This window comes from Mesoplodon bidens (genome assembly GCF_964165515.1).
Source record: "Mesoplodon bidens genome assembly, chromosome: 2".
NCBI classification, from domain to species: domain Eukaryota; kingdom Metazoa; phylum Chordata; class Mammalia; order Artiodactyla; family Ziphiidae; genus Mesoplodon; species Mesoplodon bidens.
Window position 1 is genome coordinate 24025332 of NC_138177.1, and position 24504 is coordinate 24049835.

At 35.1% G+C, this 24504-nt stretch overlaps 1 protein-coding gene across 20 annotated transcripts in view; it reads right to left on the bottom strand.

Moving 5' to 3' along the window:
- The window catches only part of CDC42BPA (CDC42 binding protein kinase alpha), a 323580-nt gene that overhangs the window by 197697 nt on the left and 101379 nt on the right, over positions 1-24504 (bottom strand). For all 20 annotated transcript variants that reach the window (XM_081225007.1, XM_081225002.1, XM_081224995.1 and 17 more), the window contains exons 4-5: positions 19578-19673; positions 6319-6467 (exon numbers count right to left, since the gene is read on the bottom strand). In XM_081225007.1, coding sequence (XP_081081133.1) covers positions 6319-6467; positions 19578-19673 — 245 coding nt within the window. The remainder of the gene's footprint in view (positions 1-6318; positions 6468-19577; positions 19674-24504) is intronic.

Here is a 24504-nt window from a genome sequence, read left to right on the forward strand (position 1 = left end):
ATCAAACACAGTATTTGTAATCAGATCAATTAATTAGACTGTTCTAGTGGGATTGTGTTTCTCTCATTATTAGCATTCTTGACGTTGTAGCTGGCAACTTGAACACAAAGTCTACTGCTGAGTCTAGTTAGCATATTTATTGAGAAATAAGTTGGGGTTTTTTTCAACCTATAATTAGGGCTTACTTTACCATAACCCAGTATTTAGCACACACTTTAATCACCCTGAGTCAGATACACCCAATGATGCTGCGTAGTTGTTAGAAATAACCTCTATTCACAAATGTTGCATATAAGCAAATAAATGATTGAAAAGAGAGGACATACCCTGAAAGTGCAAACTGCTTATTCAGCAAATAAAAAATGGAAATGCTGGCATTTCAAACTTTAAGGTGAAAATTAAAGTGCACCTATGGCAAAGTCTAAAATCTGAGTTGAGAGATGACTGAAAAGAAGATATTTTATGACTGCCAAAATAGCATTTCGATAAATGCGGGGGGGGGAACCATTTTGTTAAAAGCAAAGGGAAAAAATGGTTTTATAATGCATGCTTTTGTAATGCTGATATTTTTTGATACAGTTGACCCTTGAACAACATTCGGTTTGAACTGGGTGGGTCTACTTACACATGACCTTTTTAAAATAGTAAATATTACAGATGGAGGAACCTCAAATATGGCGGAACCAAGGATATGGGTGGAACTAAGGATACAGAGGGCAGACTATAAAGTTACAGGTGGATTTTCAACTGCATGAGTGTCGGCATCCTAACTCCCACATTGTTCAAGAGTAACCTGTGTTGTATTTTTCTAAGTATTCAAGTGCTATCTTTAACATTAAAATAATAATAATATATTACTTCTGAACCATAATGGTCATTCTCTGTGTATCGTGTTTACTTTGGTTCTCCTTCCTTAGCTAAGCTAATTCAATCTCTTGAAATGTCTTCTTCCTATCATATACATGGCTTTTTCCAAGAGGTCTTCCTGATTCACCTGTTTGCCTAACTTATTTATTTTTTTTATTTTACATCTCCACAATGTTTAGTATACAACTTTACTACTTTTTTTAACCTGGTTTTGTCATCATTTAATTGCTCTCTATTATTACAGTTAAATTTATACACGTAACTTCTCAAAATGAGGGGGTATTTCTTTCATTTCTGTTGTCTCTCTCACCCAAGAAACTAGCTAGAACACTGGGAAAACAGTACTGATTGAACAAAACTTTCATGATGAATGAATTTACAAAATTAAAAATTTGTCCAACTTGGGCACAACTATGAAGTGTAAGTATTTTGTTAAACATCTTCTTTCAGGGGCTTCCCTGGTGGCGCAGTGGTTGAGAGTCCGCCTGCCGATGCAGGGGACACGGGTTCATGCCCCGGTCTGGGAGGATCCCACATGCCGCGGAGCGGCTGGGCCCGTGAGCCATGGCCACTGAGCCTGCGCGTCCGGAGCCTGTGCTCTGCAACGGGAGAGGCCACAATAGTGAGAGGCCCTAGTACTGCAAAAAACAAAAAAAAACAAAAAAAACAAACAAAAAAAAACATCTTCTTTCAAAAGACAATAAATTGAAAGTAAAGAGCATATTATATTACTTAACATAAAAGCAAGGGATATCTTACAGCTGCCCCCACTGCCACCTCCAACACCCGGGACAGAAGTATCCACAGGAAAAAGAGATTATTAAATGTTTGCTTGAAATGTGTCACCTAGGACACTAATGTAATTAAATATAAAGGGGAAGATGATTTACTTTTATTTCCCATAAGACACCTTATCTACACTCTCATTATTTTCCTCCTAACCTCTGGCTGTTCCTTCTTAGTTTGCTTCCTTGACTACTCCTACTCCACTCAGTCTCCAAAAACTGGAGCTCTTCAGGGCTCAGTCCTGGATCCTCTGCAATACTGACTCTGTTTCACAGAGCGAACTTAGCTTATCCCATGATTTGCGTATCATCTATGTGTTAATGGCACCCACATACTTGAATTACAGATACCAGCCTTACAGGTGATAAGAAAAATCACTTCCAGAGCCTAAGCAAATCTGTCAATCTTGAGGAATTCACCAAAGTTTATAAGAATTGCATATGTAACATAAAGAATTTCTTGGGTTTGGTTTCCAGACTTCAGAAGAGCAAGTAATCAAATTACTTTTTTCCTTAAAATCTTATTATTTTGAAGTTATTGCAGACTCAAAGCAAACTGCAAAAACAGTACAATGAGTCCCATGTACCCTTCTACCCAGCTCTCCCCCTTACTCCCTGTAACATATTATAGCTGTAGCACAATAGTAAAATGAGGAAACCGACACCTGTACATTAATGTTAGATTATAGACCTTAGTCAGTTTCCATCCTTTGTTTCAACCTTCATGTATGTGTATGTAGTTCCATGCAATTTTATCCCACTCACAGATTTGTGTAACTACTACCACAATCAAGATACACAACTGTTCCATCACCACAAAAAAGAACTCCCTCTTGCTGCCTTTTTGGCCACGCAGCGCAGCATGTGGGATCCTAGTCCCTTGACCAGGGATCGAACCCATGCCCCCTGCAGTGGAAGCGTGGTGTCTTAACCACTGGACCACTAGGGAATTCCCTCATGCTATGTTTTTATATTCCCTCTCACTCCCCACACTCTTCCCTGCCCCTCTCCCCTGGAAACCATTAATCTGTCTTCTATCTCTGTAGTTTTGGTATTTCAAGAATGTTACATAAATGGAATCATACAATATGTAACATTTTGAGTTTTAGTTCTTTTCACTAAGCATAATGCCCTTAAGGTCCATCCAGGTTGCTGCATGTATCAGTAATTCATTCCTTTTTATTGTTGAGTAATAATCCATTACATGGATATACCAGAATTTGTTCAACCATCACCCACTGAAGGGCATCTAGGCTGTTTCCAGCATTTTGCTATTACAAATAAAGCTGCTATGAACATTCATGTACAGGTTTTTCTGTGAATATAAGTTTTAATTTTTCTGGGATAAATACCTTAAAATGTAATTGCTGGGTCACATAGTAAGTACATGTTTAATTTTTTTTTAAACTTTCAAACAGTTTTCCAGAGTAGCTGTACACATTCTTATCAGCAATGTGTGAGAGATCTATTTTCTCTACATATCAGCATTTAGTATTATCACTACTTTTTATTTCAGTTATTCTAATACCTTCTCATTGATATCTCATTGTAGTTTTAATCTATATTTTTCTAATGGCTAATGATGTAGAACATCTTTTCATGTGCTTAGTTGACATCTCTATCTCCCCTTGGGTGAAATGTCTGTTCATGTCTTTTGCCCATTTTATAATTGGATTGTTCAAGATTTTTAAATTTTGTTTTAAGAGGTTTTTTTTTTAACATATTCTACATAAGGCCTTCATCAGATATGTGGTTTGCAAATATTTTCTCCCCTTCTACAGCTTGCCTTTTTATCTTCTTACCAGAATCTTATGTAGAACACGTTTTTAATTTTGATGAAGTCCACTTCGCTAGTTTTTGTTTTAGGGACCATGTTTTTGGTGTCACATCTAAAAACTCCTCACCAAACCCAAAGTCCAGAAGATGTTCTCCATTGTTTTCTTCTAAAACTTTTATACTGTACATTTAAACCAATGATCCATTTTGAATTATTTTTTTGTATTTGTGTGAGGTTTAGGGAAGTTTGGGGTTTTTGCCTATTATTCTAGCCCGTTTGTTGAAGACCATGCTTCCTCCACTGAACTGCTTTTGCAACTCTGTCAAAACCAATTGGGAGTTATGTGTGTTAGTCTCTGTCTGGGTCCTCTATTTTGTCTAGTGATCTATGCGTTTATTCCTCCATCATTACCAGAGTCTTGCTTAAGCTTAAGATAGTGATATTGTAAGTCTTAATATCAGGTAGAGTGATTCTTCCTAATTTATTCTCCTTTTTCAAAATCATTTTAGCTACTTTAGTTGTTGTCTTTCCATATACACTTTAAAATAAGCTTGTTTTTATCTTTAAAAAAACCTTCACTACTCTAAACAAAATTTTTGTTTATGTCTTGTGTTTTGTGTCCCCAAACACACTGGAAGCATCTTCAGTGTCAGGACTGTATGCTATACTTACTTAAAATTTCACATAGTTTGGCACAATGCTATTTATAAAAGAGGACTCAATAAATATTTCCTCAGTAAAGCATTTGCTGAAAATATTCTATCCAGACAATGGGAATCACATTTTAAGAAGCGCATCGATGCATCAGAACATGTCCACTGACAGGCAAAGGGAAAGACAAGAAGGGAGGGAGAAGAGGTGTGGGAGTGGTCACAGGCTAAGAGTTTGTGTGTGTGTGTATGTGTGTGTGTGTACACGTGTGTGAGACAGTGGGAGAGAAAATGTGTATGTCAATTTTGACAAGAGACACTATAAATGTTTAGATGTTTAACCTATAGAAGAGATGACTTCAGAAGGCATGATGACTATAAGATAAACTATATTATTATATGTGGCTCTGAAGGCAAAACTAGGACCAATGATTAAGAGAAAAAGAAATTCAGCTTAACATAAAGTAAAATTCTATAACACTGGAGCTGTCCAACAATGGAATAAATAGGATTCATTTAACATTAAGTACCTTGTAAAATTAGAGGTACTCAAGCAGCACTCAGGGCTGAAATGGATTACAATTCACATTTCAATATCAGAAAGATAGTTGTTACCCAGAATGCTGTCCTGAGAAGAATTATAAGACTGCATATATAGTCAGTGGGAAGGAGTCCTGTGATCAGTTAAGAATATTTGTCGCAGCTTGGCAGAAGGGAGGGTAACAGAAATACCTCATATTTACTATCTCTAATCTAGATGAATTATTTTCAGAAATAATAAGTCCTTGTTGCGAATTTAGATGTGAACTGAGTAAGGTTTCTCTAAACTCCACGAGTCTAAGACTAGCATTCTTTAAATGTTCAATGAAGTGATTCTTTAAAGTATTTTTAAATGACAGTCCTCAGCTAGGATCTTGGCTTACTGCTTAAGCAACAAACCAGCACTTTTGTTTCTCATCCAAATAATTCACTCTTGAGACAACCATACCATCTTAAAAACTGCATTGTGCTTTACAGTTTTCAAAGTATGTTCATTTTTTGCTTTCAAGAAAATTTGTGACTATCAGATATCGACAGAGAAAAGCATGTGAATAGGAAAAGTCAAACTGAGATCTGAAAACTACAAAATTTTTTAACCAAAAGATTCTTCTTTTAATAATGTCCTAAAACTTCACTACTAATTAAATCAATCAGCATAAGATACCCTAATCTTAAAAAAAACAAACTCTGAAACAGAAAATTTTTCTTCTTCCAACATTCTTGCTCTTCACAGAGATTACTCTCATTACCCACAACTCAAAAAGAAAGAGCCAGGCTTCTCTGGTGGCGCAGTGGTTGAGAGTCCACCTGCTGATGCAGGGAACACGGGTTCGTGCCCCGGTCCGGGAAGATCCCACATGCTGCAGAGCGGCTGGGTCCGTGAGCCATGGCCGCTGAGCCTGCGCATCCGGAGCCTGTGCTCCGCAACGGGAGAGGCCACAACAGTGAGAGGCCCGCGTACCGCAAAGAAAAAAAAAAAGAAAGAGCCATTGCTGTCTTCGAGCGTAAGTTATCAGGAGTGAGGTCACTAGACCAGCAGGGGCAGGAGCAGCAGCAGCAGCATCACCTGGGAAGGTGTTAGAGATGCCAAGTCCCCAGACCCATCCAACCTACTCAATCAGAAACTCTGGAGTTTTAACAGCCCTCCATATGATTCTGATGCATGCTGAAGTTTTCAAACTATGGCCTTAGAAAATGGTTGTTTCTTTCCAACATGCCAGGATCCCTTCCCTTTCCCTGCTTCTCCTTAGTGTCTCTTTACTCTTTCTCACATTTTGCACAACCCAAAGATTTTCTCATTTGAGTGATTAATTCACCAATAACTTTGTGAGGATTTCCTACTTTCTTTCTTTTTAAAATGTGAGACTGCCTTTTAAACCATCCAATAAGTTTTAACATTTTTTACTACACATAAATTATTATGAGATGTTTACAGAGACAGAGATTTTTAATATGTGTCAACAGGCATAAGAACAATCCTACACAAAAATCATTTTGTAAATGGCCGGCTTTTTCTTCATTCCATCTTAAATGGTATACAAAATAACATATTTGTAGGAAAATTTTAAAATAAATCATTATACCTGTCAAACAGTTTACAAAGAAGAAAGTATTCCATGGCCATCAAAATCACCACCTTCTTACAGAAACATCTCTTTTGACATTTATACAATCCGCTCCTTCACTGCATCTTACTCACCTGTGTACATAATGCAGTTGATGAACTGAATCAATTGCTATCACCATCTCAGCCAAGTAAAATCGAGCCATATCTTCAGGCAATCTATCTTCAAATTTGCTTAGTAGAGTAAGCAAATCCCCACCAACATAATAATCCATAACCAGGTACTGAGAATGAAAAATAAAATGTACTCAATAAATAAGGGTGAAAAAACAATGTATCTAATGTAAACCAAGGTCAAATAGCACTGAATCAAATACTTTTGTTTAACCTACTATGTGCTAACAAGGAGCTGGGTAAGATGATCAGCGCAGTCACTTATAAGTCTTGAAAATTTCATAAAGCAGTTAATAAATCTTCTAAAAACTGGGGCAGGAAACAATATAGGATTATCATTGCTTTGTTGTTGTTTTTTGTAAAGTAAAAATATGGAAAAGTAACATCATCATCAACTACAACAACAGACCACAGTTTTACCAACATTTCATAGAAGAAAAAACATTTAAGTTCTCCAAATAAAATTTTAAAACTCTGAATAAGACAATCATTTACATTGAATAAATTCACCTTCATCTCACTACATTTTCCTTATTTCATCTTGAACCAATAACAACTTTATTATGACCAGCACTTGGATCAGCATTTGGAAGCCACTGGTATATAAAATATATAGCAATTCTCACCATATGCTTCTCTTCCCATTTCTGATACTGTGCAAGTATCAGAATGGACTTTTCTTAAGTATACATAAACAGAAGCCAACTAATTTTAGATAGGGACTCTTACGGGTATGTGTGTGTGATACTGTGATTTACAATAAGAAATATATAGTTTTTGGAATAGAGCAGAGAGTTCCTTAAAACCATTGGAATTTCCTAAGTGACAAGATAAAGGTGTCTTTTCTTATTCATAACAAGTCCCTTTCAACCACACCTAAGTTTATGTTAATTAGGTGACTTTTGGAAAACCCCTAGGAAACCTAAGGATGGGAGCTGGTTGCCAGGGAACCAACCAAGATTAGGGTATTGGAACTTTCAGTCTCACACCCTCCCCCCCAACCCCCGACCTCCAGGGAAAGGGACTGGAAGTTGAATCAATCATCAACGGCCATATGATCCAACAATCCCACTCCTGGGCTTATATCTGGAGAAAACTCTAATTCAAAAAGAAACATGTACCCCAACGTTCATAGCAGCACTATTTACAATAGCCAAGACATGGAAGCAACCTAAATTTCCACTGACAGATGAATAGATAAAGAAGATGTGGTATATATATACAATGGAATACCACTAAGCCATAAAAAATAAAATAATGCCATTTGCAGCAACATGGATGGACCTAGAGATTATCATACTAAGTGAAATAAGTGAGAAAGACAAATACCACAAGATATCACTTACATGTAGAATCTAAAATGTAACACAAATGAACTTAATTTCAAAACAGAAACAGACTCACAGACATAGAAAACAAACTTATAGTTACCAAAGAGGAAAGGGGGTGGGAGAAGGATAACTTATGAGTTTGGGATTAGCAGATACAAACTACTATACATAAAATAGATAAACAACAAGGTCCTACTGTACAGCACAGAAAACTATACTCAATATTCTATAATAGTAGAAAAGAATATGTATATATATATATATATATATATATATATATATATATATATATATGTATAACTGAATCACTTTGCTATACACCAGAAACAAACACAACATTGTAAATCAACTATACTTCAATTAAAAAAAATCAATGGCCAATTATTTAATCAATCATGCTTAAGTAATGAAGCCTTCATAAAAAACCAGCATGGGGTTTAGATAGTGCCCAGGATGGCAAACAAGTGGAGGTGCTGGGAGAGTGGTACATTCTTGGAGAGGGCATGAAGCTCCATGCCCCTTTCCTCATACCTGCCCTATACATCTCTTTCATTGGGCTGTTCCTGAGTTCTGTGAGCTGCTCTAGCAAAGCAACAGCATCAGAGGAGGGGGTGGTGGAAATCTCCGATCTATAGCCTGTAGGTCAGAAGCACAAGTAACAACATGGACTTTGGACTGGGGAGTATGGGGAGCCATCTTGCAGGACTGAACCCTCAACCTGTGAGATCTGATGCTATCTCTAGTTAGATAGTATCAGAATTCAGTTAAATTATGGGACACCCAGCTAGTGTGGGAGAATTGCGTGATGTGTGGAAAACCCACACATCTAAGTGAAGTACTGTTCAGAGAGTACTGTGTGTAATGTAAATAAAAACAACAGAGTGTTCCTTTACAGTGTGTGTATACGAAAAAAGAAAAAACAAGGAGTATACACCAAAATGTTGACAGCGATTATCTCTGGGTTGTTAGATTACAGACTATGTCATAGCTTTTTGTTATTTTCTGGATTGCTTTATAAACATGTATTACATATACATGTGTATATTATGTTATGTCATGTTATGTCATGTCATACAATGAGTGAAAACTAGACATAGTGGAAAGATGGACTTTGTAGTCACAGAGACCTGTATTCAAATTCTGACTATGGGTTATAAGTGGCTTTTGAAAAATTACTTAATTTCTTTGGTACTTTACTTTGTCATCTATATAACTACAATAATGATACCTTCTTCAGAGTATAGCACTTAGCATGATGGTTAGTAAATAGAATATATTTAGAATGTAAGTTATAATGTTTTAAAGTTCAGGTGATTTTATTATAGAATGGAGTTATTATTTCAAGGACAGTACCAAGTAATATCTTATTGACATTAAGAGTTAAAGCGTCTTGAGAAAATTCACATTCTTATTACTATACATTAGAACTACAAGCATGGCAATTTTTTTAAATAAAAGAAACTTATGTCATGTTTTAAATCCTTGAAAATTAGGGCAACAATGTATTTCAAATCCTGGTCTATGGTTTACTTGCTATATTTATTAGGCCTAATGTTTAACAGTCTCTGTCAAGAAGGTTAGAACAAAATAATTTAATGTAATAAAATTTTGTTAACATAAACATGTTGCTAGAATTGGCAATGGATGTAGAGCAGAAATCCACAGCTCTTACTTTAAAAAGAAGTACTTTGAGTATAGTAACAAACACAGAAAGTTTTCAAACAAAAAAACAAGTCTATTAAAACTGGAATCTAATATTTATACATAGAAAGTCATATAACATAACTCATTTCTTCAATAAACATTTACTAGGTGCCAATCAGGATTTTTTTGGTACCAAACAGAGGATAAAGAGATCAAAGGCTTCTACATCAAAGGCTTTCCTCTCTTGAAAGTGTACTCTATTCTTGCCACACCAGACTCCTAAGGTCTGAGTACACCATCTGTCAATAAACTGCTGAAAAATAATCATCTCAACATTTTTACCACCCACGGTCACCATTTAAAACTTAGGCTCCTTGAGTCATCATCTATCTTCTACTTTCATCCACATACTGCTGCTATGTGCTTCCCTTAATAAACCCATGGATCCCTTCACTTCCAAGCTTTCAGTGTGCCTTACTGAACCTCTTCTACAGTAAACAACGTCCTTGAGATAGAATAAAAAATGATGAATACATAAATATTCCTAGTTTTCCTTTCCTGCTGCCTGCTAAATATGCTCTGGCTTTGCCTACTCACATTCTTTCCCCACCATGTCCTTAGAGGTAAAGTAGCTGTAGTTAAAACAGAATTCAGCAACTGGGAGAAGCAAGAAGCAGAAAACACAAAAGAAGATTCTCAAGAGAAAAGCAATGAGTTGAAAATGAACTACACTTGCAATAGGGTTTTAGTGTTAGGGAGACAAAAATGCATCCAGAAAGGCAAACAAGTAATAACCTCACATAGGAAAAAAAGCCCCTTTTCCTCTATAACATATCCCAATGAATGTCTCCAAGTCATTCTTTTATGTTTTTTCCTTTGTTCACTATAACATTCAACTAAATCATCCAGGTCCTGTTGAGTCTACTCCCTACTAAAATCTCTATGAAGTCCATCTACTTCTATCCCTACCCACTACCAACAATCCTAAGCCAGGCTCCTGGCCTCTCGACTACATTACTACTACAAGTTTAAGACCAAAGTGAATAGCTTTCTATAATATATTTTATTCTGTAGATAATTTTCTTGGGAATGGAAAATAGAATACAGAACAAGAAAGGGACAAACAAATTCATTTACTAAGTCCACAGATATTTATATATAAGAACCTACTGTGTGCTAACAATACACTTATGCAATGGAGATACTACAACAAATTAGACATAAATCTTGCCTTCATGGTATTTACAATCTAATGAAGAAGAAAACACAGATTAATGGGCAATTTCAGTGTAATATAAATCTTTGACAGGGATAAGAAGAGGGTATTGCTGCAGGCTCTTAAAGGAAAAGAACCCAACCTTTTAATCAGATTCATTCATTCATTTGTCTGAAATTTATTTTTGTACAAGGTATGAAGACTATTTTCTTATATACAGAGAGTCAATTATCTAAAACAAGTAGTTAAATATTCCATTCTTTCCCCCAGTTTAACTGAAATGCCCCCTCATTGTATTTTAAGACATTAATACACTTGGATCTGCTTCTGGGCACTCTATTCTGCTACAGTTGTCTATTTCTATATCAATATCATATTGTTCTCATTGACTAATTAGTAAAATTTAATATCCAGTAGGACAAGTTCTTATAGACTACCTTTAAAATATTACTCAATATGGCAAAAGTGTCTTTAAACAAGTTTAAGAAAACCATAGACTGAGAGGCAATATTCATAAGACATGTCAAGGAGATAATAATCCTAACATAAAGAGGTCCTACCAGTTGTTAAGAAGAGGGCAAGCAATCCAACAAAACTAGGTTGAGGATATTAACAGGCTATTTCCTCACATAAGAGGAAACACAATTAGCCAATTAATATTGGGCTGGCCAACAAATTCGTTCGGTTAGTCAATACGCTGTTCAATAAAGTTCTTCGTGAAAGTGAAAAATGTCTTTTATTTTTACTTAAAACTGAACAAACTTGTTGGCCAACCCAATACATAGTCAAAACCAAAGCAACAAAGAGATATCTTTCACCAATTAGATTAGCAAAATGATCATTACTGTTTTGGAGAAAGTGACTTAAAACAACACTGCTTTTTTGGAAGACGATAAACTACAACTATTTGGGAAAGTAATTTCACAGTATCTACTTAATTTTAAAAGGTGCATACCCCTTGATCTAGCATTTCCACTCTTAGGGATATAGTCAATTAAAATAAAAGCTCCAATGTGTAAGGCATATGGGCAAGTATGTTTACTGGACAGCACTGTTGATAACTGGAACAAATAAGAAAGTATGAATAGAGATCAACAAGAAAACTGTTAAATGGATCCATTCAACATATCCATTCTATGAAATATGATACTGTTGCCCCAAAGAAAAATTAAATATACATGCCCATGAGATATTTTAAGCAACAACAGCAAGCTGCAGAGTAATATATACTTTGTAATCCCATTTTTATAAAAAGGAAGAAAATATACATACACACACAAACATACAATTATACAAAGCGTAAAAAATGAAAGGATACAGCAAAGTTAACATTAGTTACCTCAAGAGGGTGAAATGAAAGATGAAGGTAAGGACTATTAACTTTTTAATGTATACAGATCTCTGTATTGTAGAGAGGAAAAGATCTAGTCAAATCGAAGTTGACCAATGTAGTAAAGTTCTACAAAAGGCCAAAGGTGATGGAGTCAAAGGGAAAGGTTGACAGGAATAATCCTAAATATAAAGATCTACCTCATCCACATTGAGAAAAAAGAAAAGAATAGGCCCAAATATGGATAAATTTGTATACGGGGGAAGGATGAAAGGAAATGCTGAGATCAGAGCACAGAAAGTTAAGAAAGTTCATGCTTGAGTCACCAATGGTTTTCATTTTTCCCAGGAAGTAGGGGTTATAGAATGAGGGTGCAGGAATATTTGTATAATGTCCCTATACTGGAGATAGGGATCATAACTGTTATTCCTGCTTTATGGCTATGTAATAAGAGACAATAAAGATAAATGATTTGCCCAAACATTACATTAAAGAGTAGGAAAGCCAGAACTCAGAGTTCTTGATCTTTGATCAGTTTCCTTCTTACTCAAATTAAAGAAAGTCAGTGTTCAGTAAAAAAGTTGACAATATCCATGACATAAAAGGGTACGTGCTAAGCATCAGAATAACAAATAAGAAATTAAGGATACAGGCTGAGTCCTCAGAAATCTTGTATCCCTCCAAAATAAACAGATCTCTAGGTGTAGATATACACATCAGAAAATTTCCAACTCTGAATTTCTAAAAAATCTCTAATTCAAAGTTTGTGCTTTTTAAGGAACTACATTCCAAGGAAAGAATGCTAAAGTATGTGAAAACATACAATAAATAGATTGTGTCCAGAGAAAAAACATTTCACAGAACACATATGCTTTTAGAAATCTTCTTACGGAGAATTCAAACTCCTTTAGTCATCTTGCTGTCACAAGAAGAGATTAATAGTCAATCCTTAGAGCCCCACCTTTTATTTATCCCTCCTAGCCCTTTTTTTTTTCACTCTTACAAAAATACCTTTCTAATAATTTCTATCTCCAGCACAAACTGGATTCCTGTAAAGAATTTAAAGTTCATATGACTAATTACAATTTAATATTTAAATATCTTTCATCCTCTAATCAGTTTACAAATGCTAATTCAAAAAGCAAAATTTTTGCTTTAAATATTTTCCTATCTGTTTTTTTTTCTTCCTCAAACATAAAATAATGGGAAACAGTGAATAAGAAAATGTGAGGAAAAAAGAAATTTTCATTGATTTGTAATATTCTAAATGATATCTAAGTGATAAGAAGTTTATGTGTCCATATAGATACAACTAAGTAGGTTTGTATTTAATGAGTTTTTCTTAAGGAAAAAATCTTCTAATCACATCTTAATATCATTCATTAAATTATGCAAGTTCTTCCTAAACAAATAAAATGTACATATGCTATGACCATATATTTTTTTTCATAAACTGGCTAGAGTGATATTTGAGCATATTACAAATGAAAGTCAAATTATTTACCACAGCTTCCTTGAACTGTACAGCTCTGTAAATCATGTTACTTATTTGACTGCTTTAGGGCTACTAGGGTTAAAAGTTATTTTGGAAAATAACTATGTATAATAAAATTTCTTTTTGGGTATCTAAAACAAGGTTTGTCAACATTTTTTAGTGATTTTATTTTCTAATATTTCATGAATATTCAAAAGAAAACCTTTGATGATAACAAGACAATTTAGGACTTCTGACTCTTGAGACTAATATACCATGAAGGTTTCCCTAAACTAAAGAAAAACTGGCAGTTTACAGGAGAGCTGACTACTAGAGTATTTCAGTCCTCTTCCAGTTATTGTGGAATTTTAATTCTAATATAATTAATGGCTGACATATACACACAATTTCTTAGAAATGTCTTTGAAAAAGAAATATTAATCCTAATCTCAAATGCAAAGAGCACAGATAAGACTAAATAACTCAGAGGCGAGAGAATGATAAGTCAGGCTTTTATTCATTGAAAATTAGGCAAAATTTTGCTATATAAAATTTGGCATTTGGACATTTTATTTCTGTATCTATATGTATTTCTATATTTATAGCAAAATGTAGATTTTTAAGCAATCCATAAATATAGTGTTACATCTATCTACAGTAGAATTCATTGTCAAAGTGGATTTTAGTCCTTATCCAAAAACTTTTGAAAAGTCATCATGATAAACTGTTATAATTTTGCTAAGCAAATACTTGGCATATGTTCGATTTACTCTTAATTTTGCTGACAAATCTATGCAGATTATATTTGCACTGATACATTCATCCCTAAAATCTCATATAAGTATGGTAAATTCAAGTAAAATATTCCATTCAATTTAACAACTGAGCCACTAAGATGTGCAAAGCTCTACATTATGGCTTTTAAACAATTCTGACTATAACCCACAAAAATAATATGGTTTATATAATTATTCAGTAACCATTATAAAAGAAATGTCATGAAACACTATTTACTCTTACTATTTGAACTCTGTCATTTCCTAGTCTATTTAATTTTTTAAATGTTGGTGTAACCTACTAAATTGATTTTATGACTCACAATTTGAAGTTTGAAAAACACTTTTATACTCTGGAAGAAGGTATGGGATACAAAGACAAGTAATGACCCTGTTTGAACACCTGAACCTGGCCTGAAATCAGATAAACTTCACAGCTATTAAGTTACACTAACCTCTAATTATATTTTAGCTAAAGATAGCAGGGTTCATGTCATCTATTTAAAAATTTTTTAAGTTGTACCAAAAAAATCAAAGATACATACATACGTAGGTTAATCATATAATAGCAGTACTAAAAAATGTAAAGCTAAAATGAAATAAGAAAGATTAATTCAAATTGGGAATTCTGGAAATACTGTTAAGATGTAGAATTTGAGTACAATTCTAAAGTATTAGCTAGACTTCAACAGGACTAGTGGCAGGAAGAGGAAGGAGTGGCACTAGTATGAAAGATATCACGGACAATAAAAACAAAGACAAAAAATAAAAGAGTACACAGAATGCTCAAGAGTGGAGGGTATTCCCTCCACTGAGGCTGAAACAGAGAATTTGGGCAGGCACAGTATTTCCAGTCATATCTTTTTATTTACCACTATACTATATTTAACACTATTAATGGTTTTCTCTACCAACTCTCCTTTCAGTTTCCATGGTGCAGTATTTTGATTCTCTTTCTTGCTCTGACCATTTCCATTAGTTTTCTACTTCTTGGGGTGCCCTATCTCTGACTTCTCTAGGCAAACTTGTTTTCTCATTTTACAAGCACTGCTCAGTGATTCTCATTTACTCCTTGTATTCACTGTTACCTACAAAAGACGGTGGCCAAGTTTTTCTGTAAAGGACCAGAGAGTAAATACTTTAGGCTTGGCAGGCCAAGAGGCAAAATCAAGGGTATTATATAGGTACATATATAATAAGAGAGAAAAGAAATTTCCACACATTTCACTAGCAAAATGCAAAATATAATAATGATAATTGAATACAATTTTTGTAATATGGACTACTAATGAGAAAATTAATTCTTTTGTGGGGAGAGGGGAATAGAACAGTTTGCTTAACTGGGGCTCAAAGATAGTATTCCCTACCATCAAAAACCTACTGCAAATGTAAATCTGCAAATGCTGATCTGTATTGAGATTCTACATATTTCATCTGTGAAACTCTATTCACAAAGATAGGTACTGCCAAATACTCGTATCAGTTCATGAGTATATAATTTTGATTGAGCATATTCCTCTACTTGAAATGCATTTATAGAATGCTATTAAAATTTTCTCCTGATTCCTGTGTATAAGTATGCAGTAATGACTGCAGATTAACCACTTCTAACTGAAATTCAGGTGGAAGTTCTCAACTGCACAGTTAAATGGATGTTGAACTACAAACACTTCCTTTGCACTTGCATCAAGTTCCAAAAATTGCTGCTAGAACTGTAGTTTGAGCTCAAAAGATCTATCGGCTGCGAATCCATGTGGAAATGGAGATCTCACTCCTGTTTACTTTTGACAGCATGGGAAGTAGATACAGCAGCTTGACATTACTTGTGATTCAAACAATGTCAGTTGTCAAAATGACTTCACCATAGCATAGCTTTGCATATAAGTGTTGTTTTGCCTTGTAATTTTATTTTAAATTTATTTTTAAAACATATCAAGTCTACAGGAAAAGCTAATTTCCAAGCCTTTTCAATACTTCATAATAATGGCTGAGGGTGGGGTTTTTTGTTCAGTTATATTTCAATCGGTCCTTTGTTCAAAATATCTCAATAAAATGTTACCACTGCAAAACAAGTGAATGGCTGTATGGTACAGCAAGAATGTTTAGCTTTGATTTCTGATAAAAAATCCATGGAAATGATAATAGTTGTTTCCAAAAAACTGAATGAAGCGCAACATTGATACTACTGGTTCAACACATGATAGATTCAAATATTTGCTGCAAACTACCTGCTGATTAATAAGACAATGAACATCCACATGCTTTAAGCAACTAATATTTTCACATGATTTGTAAATCTGTCCAAATAAGCCTTTTCCTGCTCATACATATTTTTACCACTCTCAACTGTAATATGTTTTAGCAGATTCCAATTCAGGTTGTACCAAATCAGTGTTTTCTCAACTTCTTTGAAAATAATACGACTGTAATGATTCCACACAAGATATTCACAGAGGCTAATTCCTCAGCTATTTCAGACTCAAACACTGACTCCTCAAGTAACAAGGACTGAGCAGAATCAGCACCATCTTTCAACTCAAGAGTCAAAGAAACCCTCTCAATATGACAGGAAATGATTATTTCCCTGGTTTTAAAATCCACCATTGATGCTGCTCCCATTGTCCTCGATCCTTGAAGCAACTGTTCTCACCAAAATGCTAATAGTCTTAGACAAGTTTATTTTCTGTGGACACATTTCTTTGGCTGCTGCAATCAAACATGATTTAATTAACTCAAGATTGGTAAATGGCTGTCCTTGTTTGGCTAGTAAGTGAGCCACTCGGGAACTTACTACAGTTGCAGCCTCATTTTCATTTTTTATTTTGTGAAAAAATTCTGCTGTGATAAGATATTGTTTTAAATTTTCTAACTTTTCTGACTGCTGCTTTCCTGTGAGTTAGGAATGTTGTGATGAGTGCTCAGTGTGGCAATGTAGACATTTATTGTATTCTATTAGTACAAGTGAAGTGTAGTTGTGTAATAAACACTATGCCGTAGTTTAATTCATTAACAAAATAATCCACATTCTACTGTGCCTTAAAAGCATGATACTGAAAAGTCTACTTTTCTTATTTTGACATGAGGCATATGCACTGTTAATTTTAAAAATAATAAAACGTCATGATATAGCACTTGAAATGCTATCAAGTTATAAATTGAAATGCTATCAAGTTATTAACTGTCACTGCACTTTGTAGTCTAAGTGCAAAGCAATGAGTAACACATATAGTGTGTTACCCTCTGTCACAGTGCCAGTCTCCATCATAACTAGTCAACTCTTCCGCAAAGCAGCCATACATAATACATAAATCAATGGGCATGGCTGTGTGTCAATAAAACTTTATGAACACTGAAATTTGAACTTAATATAATACTCACATGTCATAAAATATTCTTCTTTTGATTTTTTCCAACTACTTAAAAATGTAAAAACAATTCTTAGCTTGCAGGCTGTATGAAAATAGGTGGTGAGACAGATTTGAGCTGCAGGCCACAATTTGCCAAAATCTGATCTATAAGAACTCCAAGACACCCTCAGGAACACCAGACTTACATATCTAACCCATTAAATGGATCACATGACAATTCAAACCCAACATATATCAAATTAAGCTAATCATCTTCCCACCTACTTTAAATTTTCTCTTCCTCCTATATTCCCCAACTCAATTCATCACCTACCAACCACTGAATCCCACAAGTCAGACACCAGAAAACTGGGAATCATTCTGACTCCTCTCTCCTCCACTGACCCTCACTCAAACACAAGTCCTAACTATTTTACTTCTTAAATAGTACCTGAAACCATCCCCTCCCACTGTCACCTTTATTCAATCCCTCATTATCTGTCACCTGAATATTGTCTCCTAACTAGTCTCTCTAGTTTTGCCCCCTGAAATCCATCCTTAACACTTCTGCTAGGATGTTCTATACAAAATATAAAACTGATTATCACACTATCCTTAAAACCCTCCTGGAAATTAGAATAAAATTCGAACTCTTCTGCATGGCCTACACTCTGGAAGCCTCATTTTATACCTCTCTCCCCTCCTTATCATAATCACACTAGCCTTCCTCTCATCCCTCAAACAACCTCAGTCCTTTCCTGCCACAAACACTTTTACAGTCCTAAAACAGCAGCTTCCAAATTTGCTCTGTGAAAGAACCCTGAGAAAGCATGAAGGAAAGTGGAAGGAGGAAGCTAAGAGGTCAGTCAGGGCAGTTGCGCTTCTATATGCTTCATTGTATAGGCTTTCAGATATAATGTCATTTTACAAAACACACACACGAGAGTTCCATGCTCAAAAAAATATCTGTTTTTGAAACTCATGACTGTAAAAGTCTAATTTCCTTACCATAACGTATAAGGTGCTATATTATGTGACTCTCTCATCTCTCCTCCCTCATCCCCAAGCCTCTCTTTCTATCCTTCATCAAGAGGAACATAACAGGTGGCTTCAAATCTCCATGCTCACCAAGCCATCTCCGCCTCTTCTCCCTTCTTGGTTTAGCCAATGTACATTTGTCTTAGAAGAGCCCTTATTGACTTAATACCTTTGGATAAATGTTATATTTTTCTTATATGAAACAATGTGAAAATATCTTTTACTTGACTGTGAAGTCCTTGTCTGGTTCCCCTCACAAGAATGTAAGAATAAGAAAAGAGATCTTTTGTCTGTCTTATTCACTACTGAGTCTCTAGAATCTAAAGAACAATGCCTAGCACACAGCACATGTCCAATAAGTATCTATCAAATTAATGAAAAATGTCTTACTAATTTTTATATCCCAGTACATAGTAGTAGTGGCTGGCACAAAGCAGGAAATCAACACATGTATGCTAAAAAATAAACCTTGAAATAAAAACTGGGGTCAGAAAATGAAGAGCTTTGAATAACAGGCCAAGGAGTTGTACACTTGACTGTGACAGATATCACCTATTTTCCTATGTACTTGTTCATCTCTTCAATCTTCAATCGGTAGTGCTTCTAACAGTTTGATTTTCCTCCAAGCTCTTTTCCAACTTCTTTTGTCAAGTGGTTCATGATGTTAATATAAAATTAGACACAGCCTAGATTTTAAATATGGCTCTACTTAAAGTAACACATGACAATTCTGAAAAATATGTAAAATTCTAAATAGTAATAGAATACTACAAATAAGATAACTTGAGAAAATAATGGAAAAAATCCTGACCACCTTTTATAGAATGTAAATCTGTTTGGATTTAGTTTTGACGCGTTTATTAAAAAACATAAATAATTGCAACGGAAAGGTATTGAATTACCCAGGGAAAGAAATCTCATATCAAAACAAACAACTTATACTCTGAAATTCCGTGGTTTTCTAAATAACATTTACATTTAAATAATGCTTAAGAGAAAATAATGCTAAATTCTGCCAATAAAAAATTAAGAAGGATATAGAAACATATAAAAATGATTCTTACTAAGTTATTGTCATCTTGGAAAGCATAATGCAAAGTTGTAATCCATTTATTGTCTCCATTCACTAACACATCCCTTTCTTCACGAAAACATGCTGTCTGAAAAGGAAAAAAACATTTTTTTAGATAAAGAATACTTCATGTAAAACTACGAAATATATTATGCAAACAATTGCTTAAAATATTTATTACACTTTCTGTTCTGAAAAGGGAATACATCTAATATTATATGACTTTCCAATAAGTCAAGTTTCAAAGACTCCTCAGAAATTGAACAACTGGAACAGTACGCTTAAAAGTATTTTATATTTAAAAATACTGTTGTAGGGCTTCCCTGGTGGCGCAGTGGTTGAGAGTCCGCCTGCCGATGCAGGAGACACGGGTTCGTGCCCCGGTCCGGGAAGATCCCACATGCCACGGAGCGGCTGGGCCCGTGAGCCATGGCCGCTGAGCCTGCGCGTCCGGAGCCTGTGCTCCGCAGCGGGAGAGGCCACAACAGTGAGAGGCCCGCGTACCACCGAAAAAAAAAAAAAATACTGTTGTAGTTCAAAAAAATCAGAAAAATACACAGAATTATTTAACAACCATGGTCCAATCTACCATCTAGATAATATAAATGTCAACATTTTGTTACATTTACTTCTGATCGTTTTGTTATTAAGAAAATATGATACAAGTTGTAGCCTTCCTATTCCTAGAACATTCCTGTCCCTTCTCCCTCTGAGAAAATGAATAATCTGAAGTTAGTATATATTCTTCCCATCACATGCTTTATTACACATGTATGTGTCCAAAAACAATAGAATTGTTTTGTGTTTGGAAAACTGCCATGAATAGTGTAATTTCATCTATCCCTTTGCATAGATGGCTGTTTACCTTTTTTTTTTTTGGCGGTATGCGGGCCTCTCACTGTTGTGGCCTCTCCCGTTGCGGAGCACAGGCTCCGGACGCGCAGGCTCAGCGGCCATGGCTCACGGGCCCAGCCGCTCCGCGGCATATGGGATCCTCCCGGACCGGGGCACGAACCCGTATCCCCTGCATCGGCAGGCGGACTCTCAACCACTGCGCCACCAGGGAGGCCCCTGTTTACCTTTTAATTGCTGTGGTATTCCATTGTATGAATACGGCAGAATTTATTTATATAACCCCCCAATCACGAAAATCACCCAATTTTGTGTTATTTCAATGCTGCAATGAATATATTGGTACAAATGTACAGTAAGTCCCCTACATATGAACCTTCAAATTGTGAACTTTCAAAGATGCGAACGTGTGTTCACATGTCCAATCACATAAGTTAGTTCACCTGTCTGGCATACGTTGCCACATGCATGCATCCTCTACAAGTGGTTGTGCTTTTGTGTGTACTTTACTGTACAGCACTGTACAGAGTACAGTAGTACCGTATTTTTATTTCAAGCCCAGGATGTCTGGAAGCAAGTGTAAAAGCAGCGGTGATGTAGCTGGTACAGTACTAACCAGACATCACTGGATCATTATTTCAAGGGGGTAGATAGAATTGAATCCAGCAAGGAACTAAAACCTGTGCCATCAATGTCAGGCGTGAGTGAAATTTCAGCTTGCCCTCTGTCTCCTATTGCTGACGATCCTTCAGCTCTACCATCTCCCACCTCCCCTCCCTCCTCCAGTCAGTAACTCTTCTTGCCTGTTCACTCGATGCCAGCCCCCGTATGCCAGGTGTTGTACTGCACTACTGTACTTTTCAAGGTACTGTACTGTAAGATTAAAAATGTTTTATTTTTTGTTGTTTTTTTATGTATTATTTGTGTGAAAAGTATTATAAACCTATTACAGTACAGTACTATATAGCCGACTGTGTTAGTTGGACACCTAGGCTAACTTTGTTGGACTTACAAACAAGCTGGACTTACGAACGCACTCTCGGGAACGGAACTCGTTTGTTGTAGGGGACTTGCAAGAGTTTCCCTAGCGTATACACTGGGAAACAGAAATACTAGTTTTAAGCATTTTCAAGTTTACCAGACTCAGCCAATTTTCTTTCTTAAGTGGTATGCCAGTTACTACCCTCACCCTAGTGTATGAAATCTCCCCTTTTCCCCACATCCTCAACTGCACTTGGCATTGTTAAACTTTTAAGTGTGTGTCAATATGATGGGTGTGAAATAATATCTCATCATTCTTTTGATTAACATATTCCTAATTACAGGTGCAAATAAATAACTTTTTGTTGCACTCATTTTTAAATTAATTTTTATTGGAGTATATTGCTTTACAATGTTGTGTTAGTTTCTACTGTACAGCAAAGTGAATCAGCTATACGTATACACATATCCCCTTTTTTGGATTTCCTTTCCATTTAGGTCACCACAGAGCATCGAGTAGAGTTCCCTGTAAATAAATAATTTTACATATGCTTATTGGACATCTGAGTTTTCTCTTTGAAAAACTCCCTTTGCCCATTTTCTCTAATGAATTGTCTTTTTCTTACTGATTTATAAAAGTTTTAATTTTTTCTGAGGATATATTTCCACTATTATAAAGATATATCCTGGAGAACCTTAGAAATGTGTGGCTAAAAATAAAAACTAACTTTATATGATACTTTATAATTCTATAATATATCTTTAAATTTTTAATTAAAAAGCTGCTATGCCAAAAAGAACTGAAAGGTAAAGTAGAAATTAAAAGTCTCCCTGAGTCACGCCCTGAGAGTTTCACTGTCCACCTGTTACGTCCAGAGGTTACTACCAATAACTCAGTTGAATGTCTTCTCAGAAAATTTCTGTATACACATAAGCATATAAACACACACACACACACAACCATATTCATATGGCATCCCATCTCCCCTATCTTTTCTTCCTTTACACAAATGAGATCACAGTGCTCTGTAAGTCATTTTTTTCAAGTAACAATATATCTGAACAGCTTTCCACACCAGTACATAGAGACCTAACTTTTCTTAATGGCCGTACCACATTCCATACACACTGAAAAACCATCATACAGTATTCTACACATAGCAGGTGCCTAATAATTTATTCCCCACAAGATAAATTCAACAGCCATGATATATAAAACAATTAGCATTACTTAATTTACCCTAATTAAGTACCTTAATTTTTTTCCACCTATTTCCATAAATTTTATTTGATGCAATAGGATTTCCAAAGCCATTTATTAAACAGCATCACCAAGGAAAAATTTTAAAACAAATAAAGCTTAAACCAAATGAATGGGCAGTTTTACCTGTCAATTCAATTATTAAAATCTACAATATTATGCTTTCGTCCACTTTAGGGGGAAAATAGAATCACTTGACATCCAACTAAGTTCTGTTTTAGACTTTAACTGGCCTGAAATTATGGTTTGCTGCTAACATTTTAGAGAGGTGGTGAAGTCTGTCAAGCCTAGGAGACTCCTTTCTCCTGGCTTTATCTTACCAGGACAGCTATCTGAAATTTTAAAAACATTTCCATCTAGAATCTGGAAATGTGACTGATTGATGACTCCAAACTAAATGAAGCTCCAAAGACTACCTGTCAAAAGAACAGATTAACTTTAGTAGATTCTAATCTATTCTAAACTATGTAGTGAAAAAATAAATTAATTTTTAAAAACATAAAATATAAACTATTTCTAATATAAAATTTTAAACATATACAAGAGAAAGCAGTAAAATAATCCCCTGCCCCCAATGTACCCATCAACCAATTTCAACATTTTACTGTTCAATCTTATTTCATCTACACTCTCACCCACTTACCACCACCCTTCCTCCACGCACATACATGTGAACACTCACACATATGTATATACACAGAGGATTTTTTTGAAGCAAATCTCAGATATCATATGATTTTACCCATACATACTTAGGTATTAGAGACTATTCCTATTAATGCCTCGGATACTTAGTTTAGATGTGAAGCACAGTCTCCTTTTTTGCTTCAGTATATCACACTGTCCTCAGTTGGTTGTCACAGCTGAGGAGGGGTGAGGGGTAATGCTACCAGCATCTAGTGGGAAGAGGCCAGGGATGCTGCTTCACATCCTACAATGCATAGGACAGCCCCCAGATGGAATTATCTGGCCTCAAAGTGCCACTGCTGAAAAACCCTGTTCTAGATCAATATTAACCCAACCATGATGCATGTATACCAAGGATTCAATATAAAGACATTTAATAATGTCCATTTCAATTACATTTTTGAAAAAACTAAGTAAGATTTTTTTTTAAATCCTCCCTTAAAAAAAGAATATTTGGGTCTCTAAGAATGCGATAATCACAATATGAGAGGGTACTGGAGACCATATAGCTTCTTCATATTCTGTCACTCAGTTTCTATTCAACCAAACATTCTGCTTGCACAGTGATGGTTTTGAGTGTTGTGCAGTTTTACATTGTTAATATTCAGTTACATACTGTTTAAATTTTATCCTTAATGGGTTATTGGTTAAAAAGAAAGAAGAAAAGGAATACCTATGCTGAAAGAGAAGTTAGTACAGACCATATATAAATGATAATAATTCTGCAAGACTGTCACATGATTCTCTTCCCTAGATCCATAGGTGCATTCATCAGATCATTATTCTTATACAGAATATCCAAATTGCCCAAAAACTTGGAAATCACATGTTAAAATGAGAAAATCCATTCGTGATATATCTACTTTGGCTTCTAATTTATAAGTAATAAAGACTTATCTCACCCATGAAGTATTACCACAGAAGAAGACTTTCAAATAATAATTGAATCATTCTCTCTAAGCTAATATTTGAGGGGAAAAAAGTCAAGTTTTTTTTTAAAAAAGATAGATAAACAGGTGGAATTTTAAACTGCAAAATGCAAGAACTTCAAATATCAGCTCTTACACACCAAAGCATCAATTTACTTTTAAATCTCCATATTAATATATATTTGGTGACCAAATCAAACATGAGATAC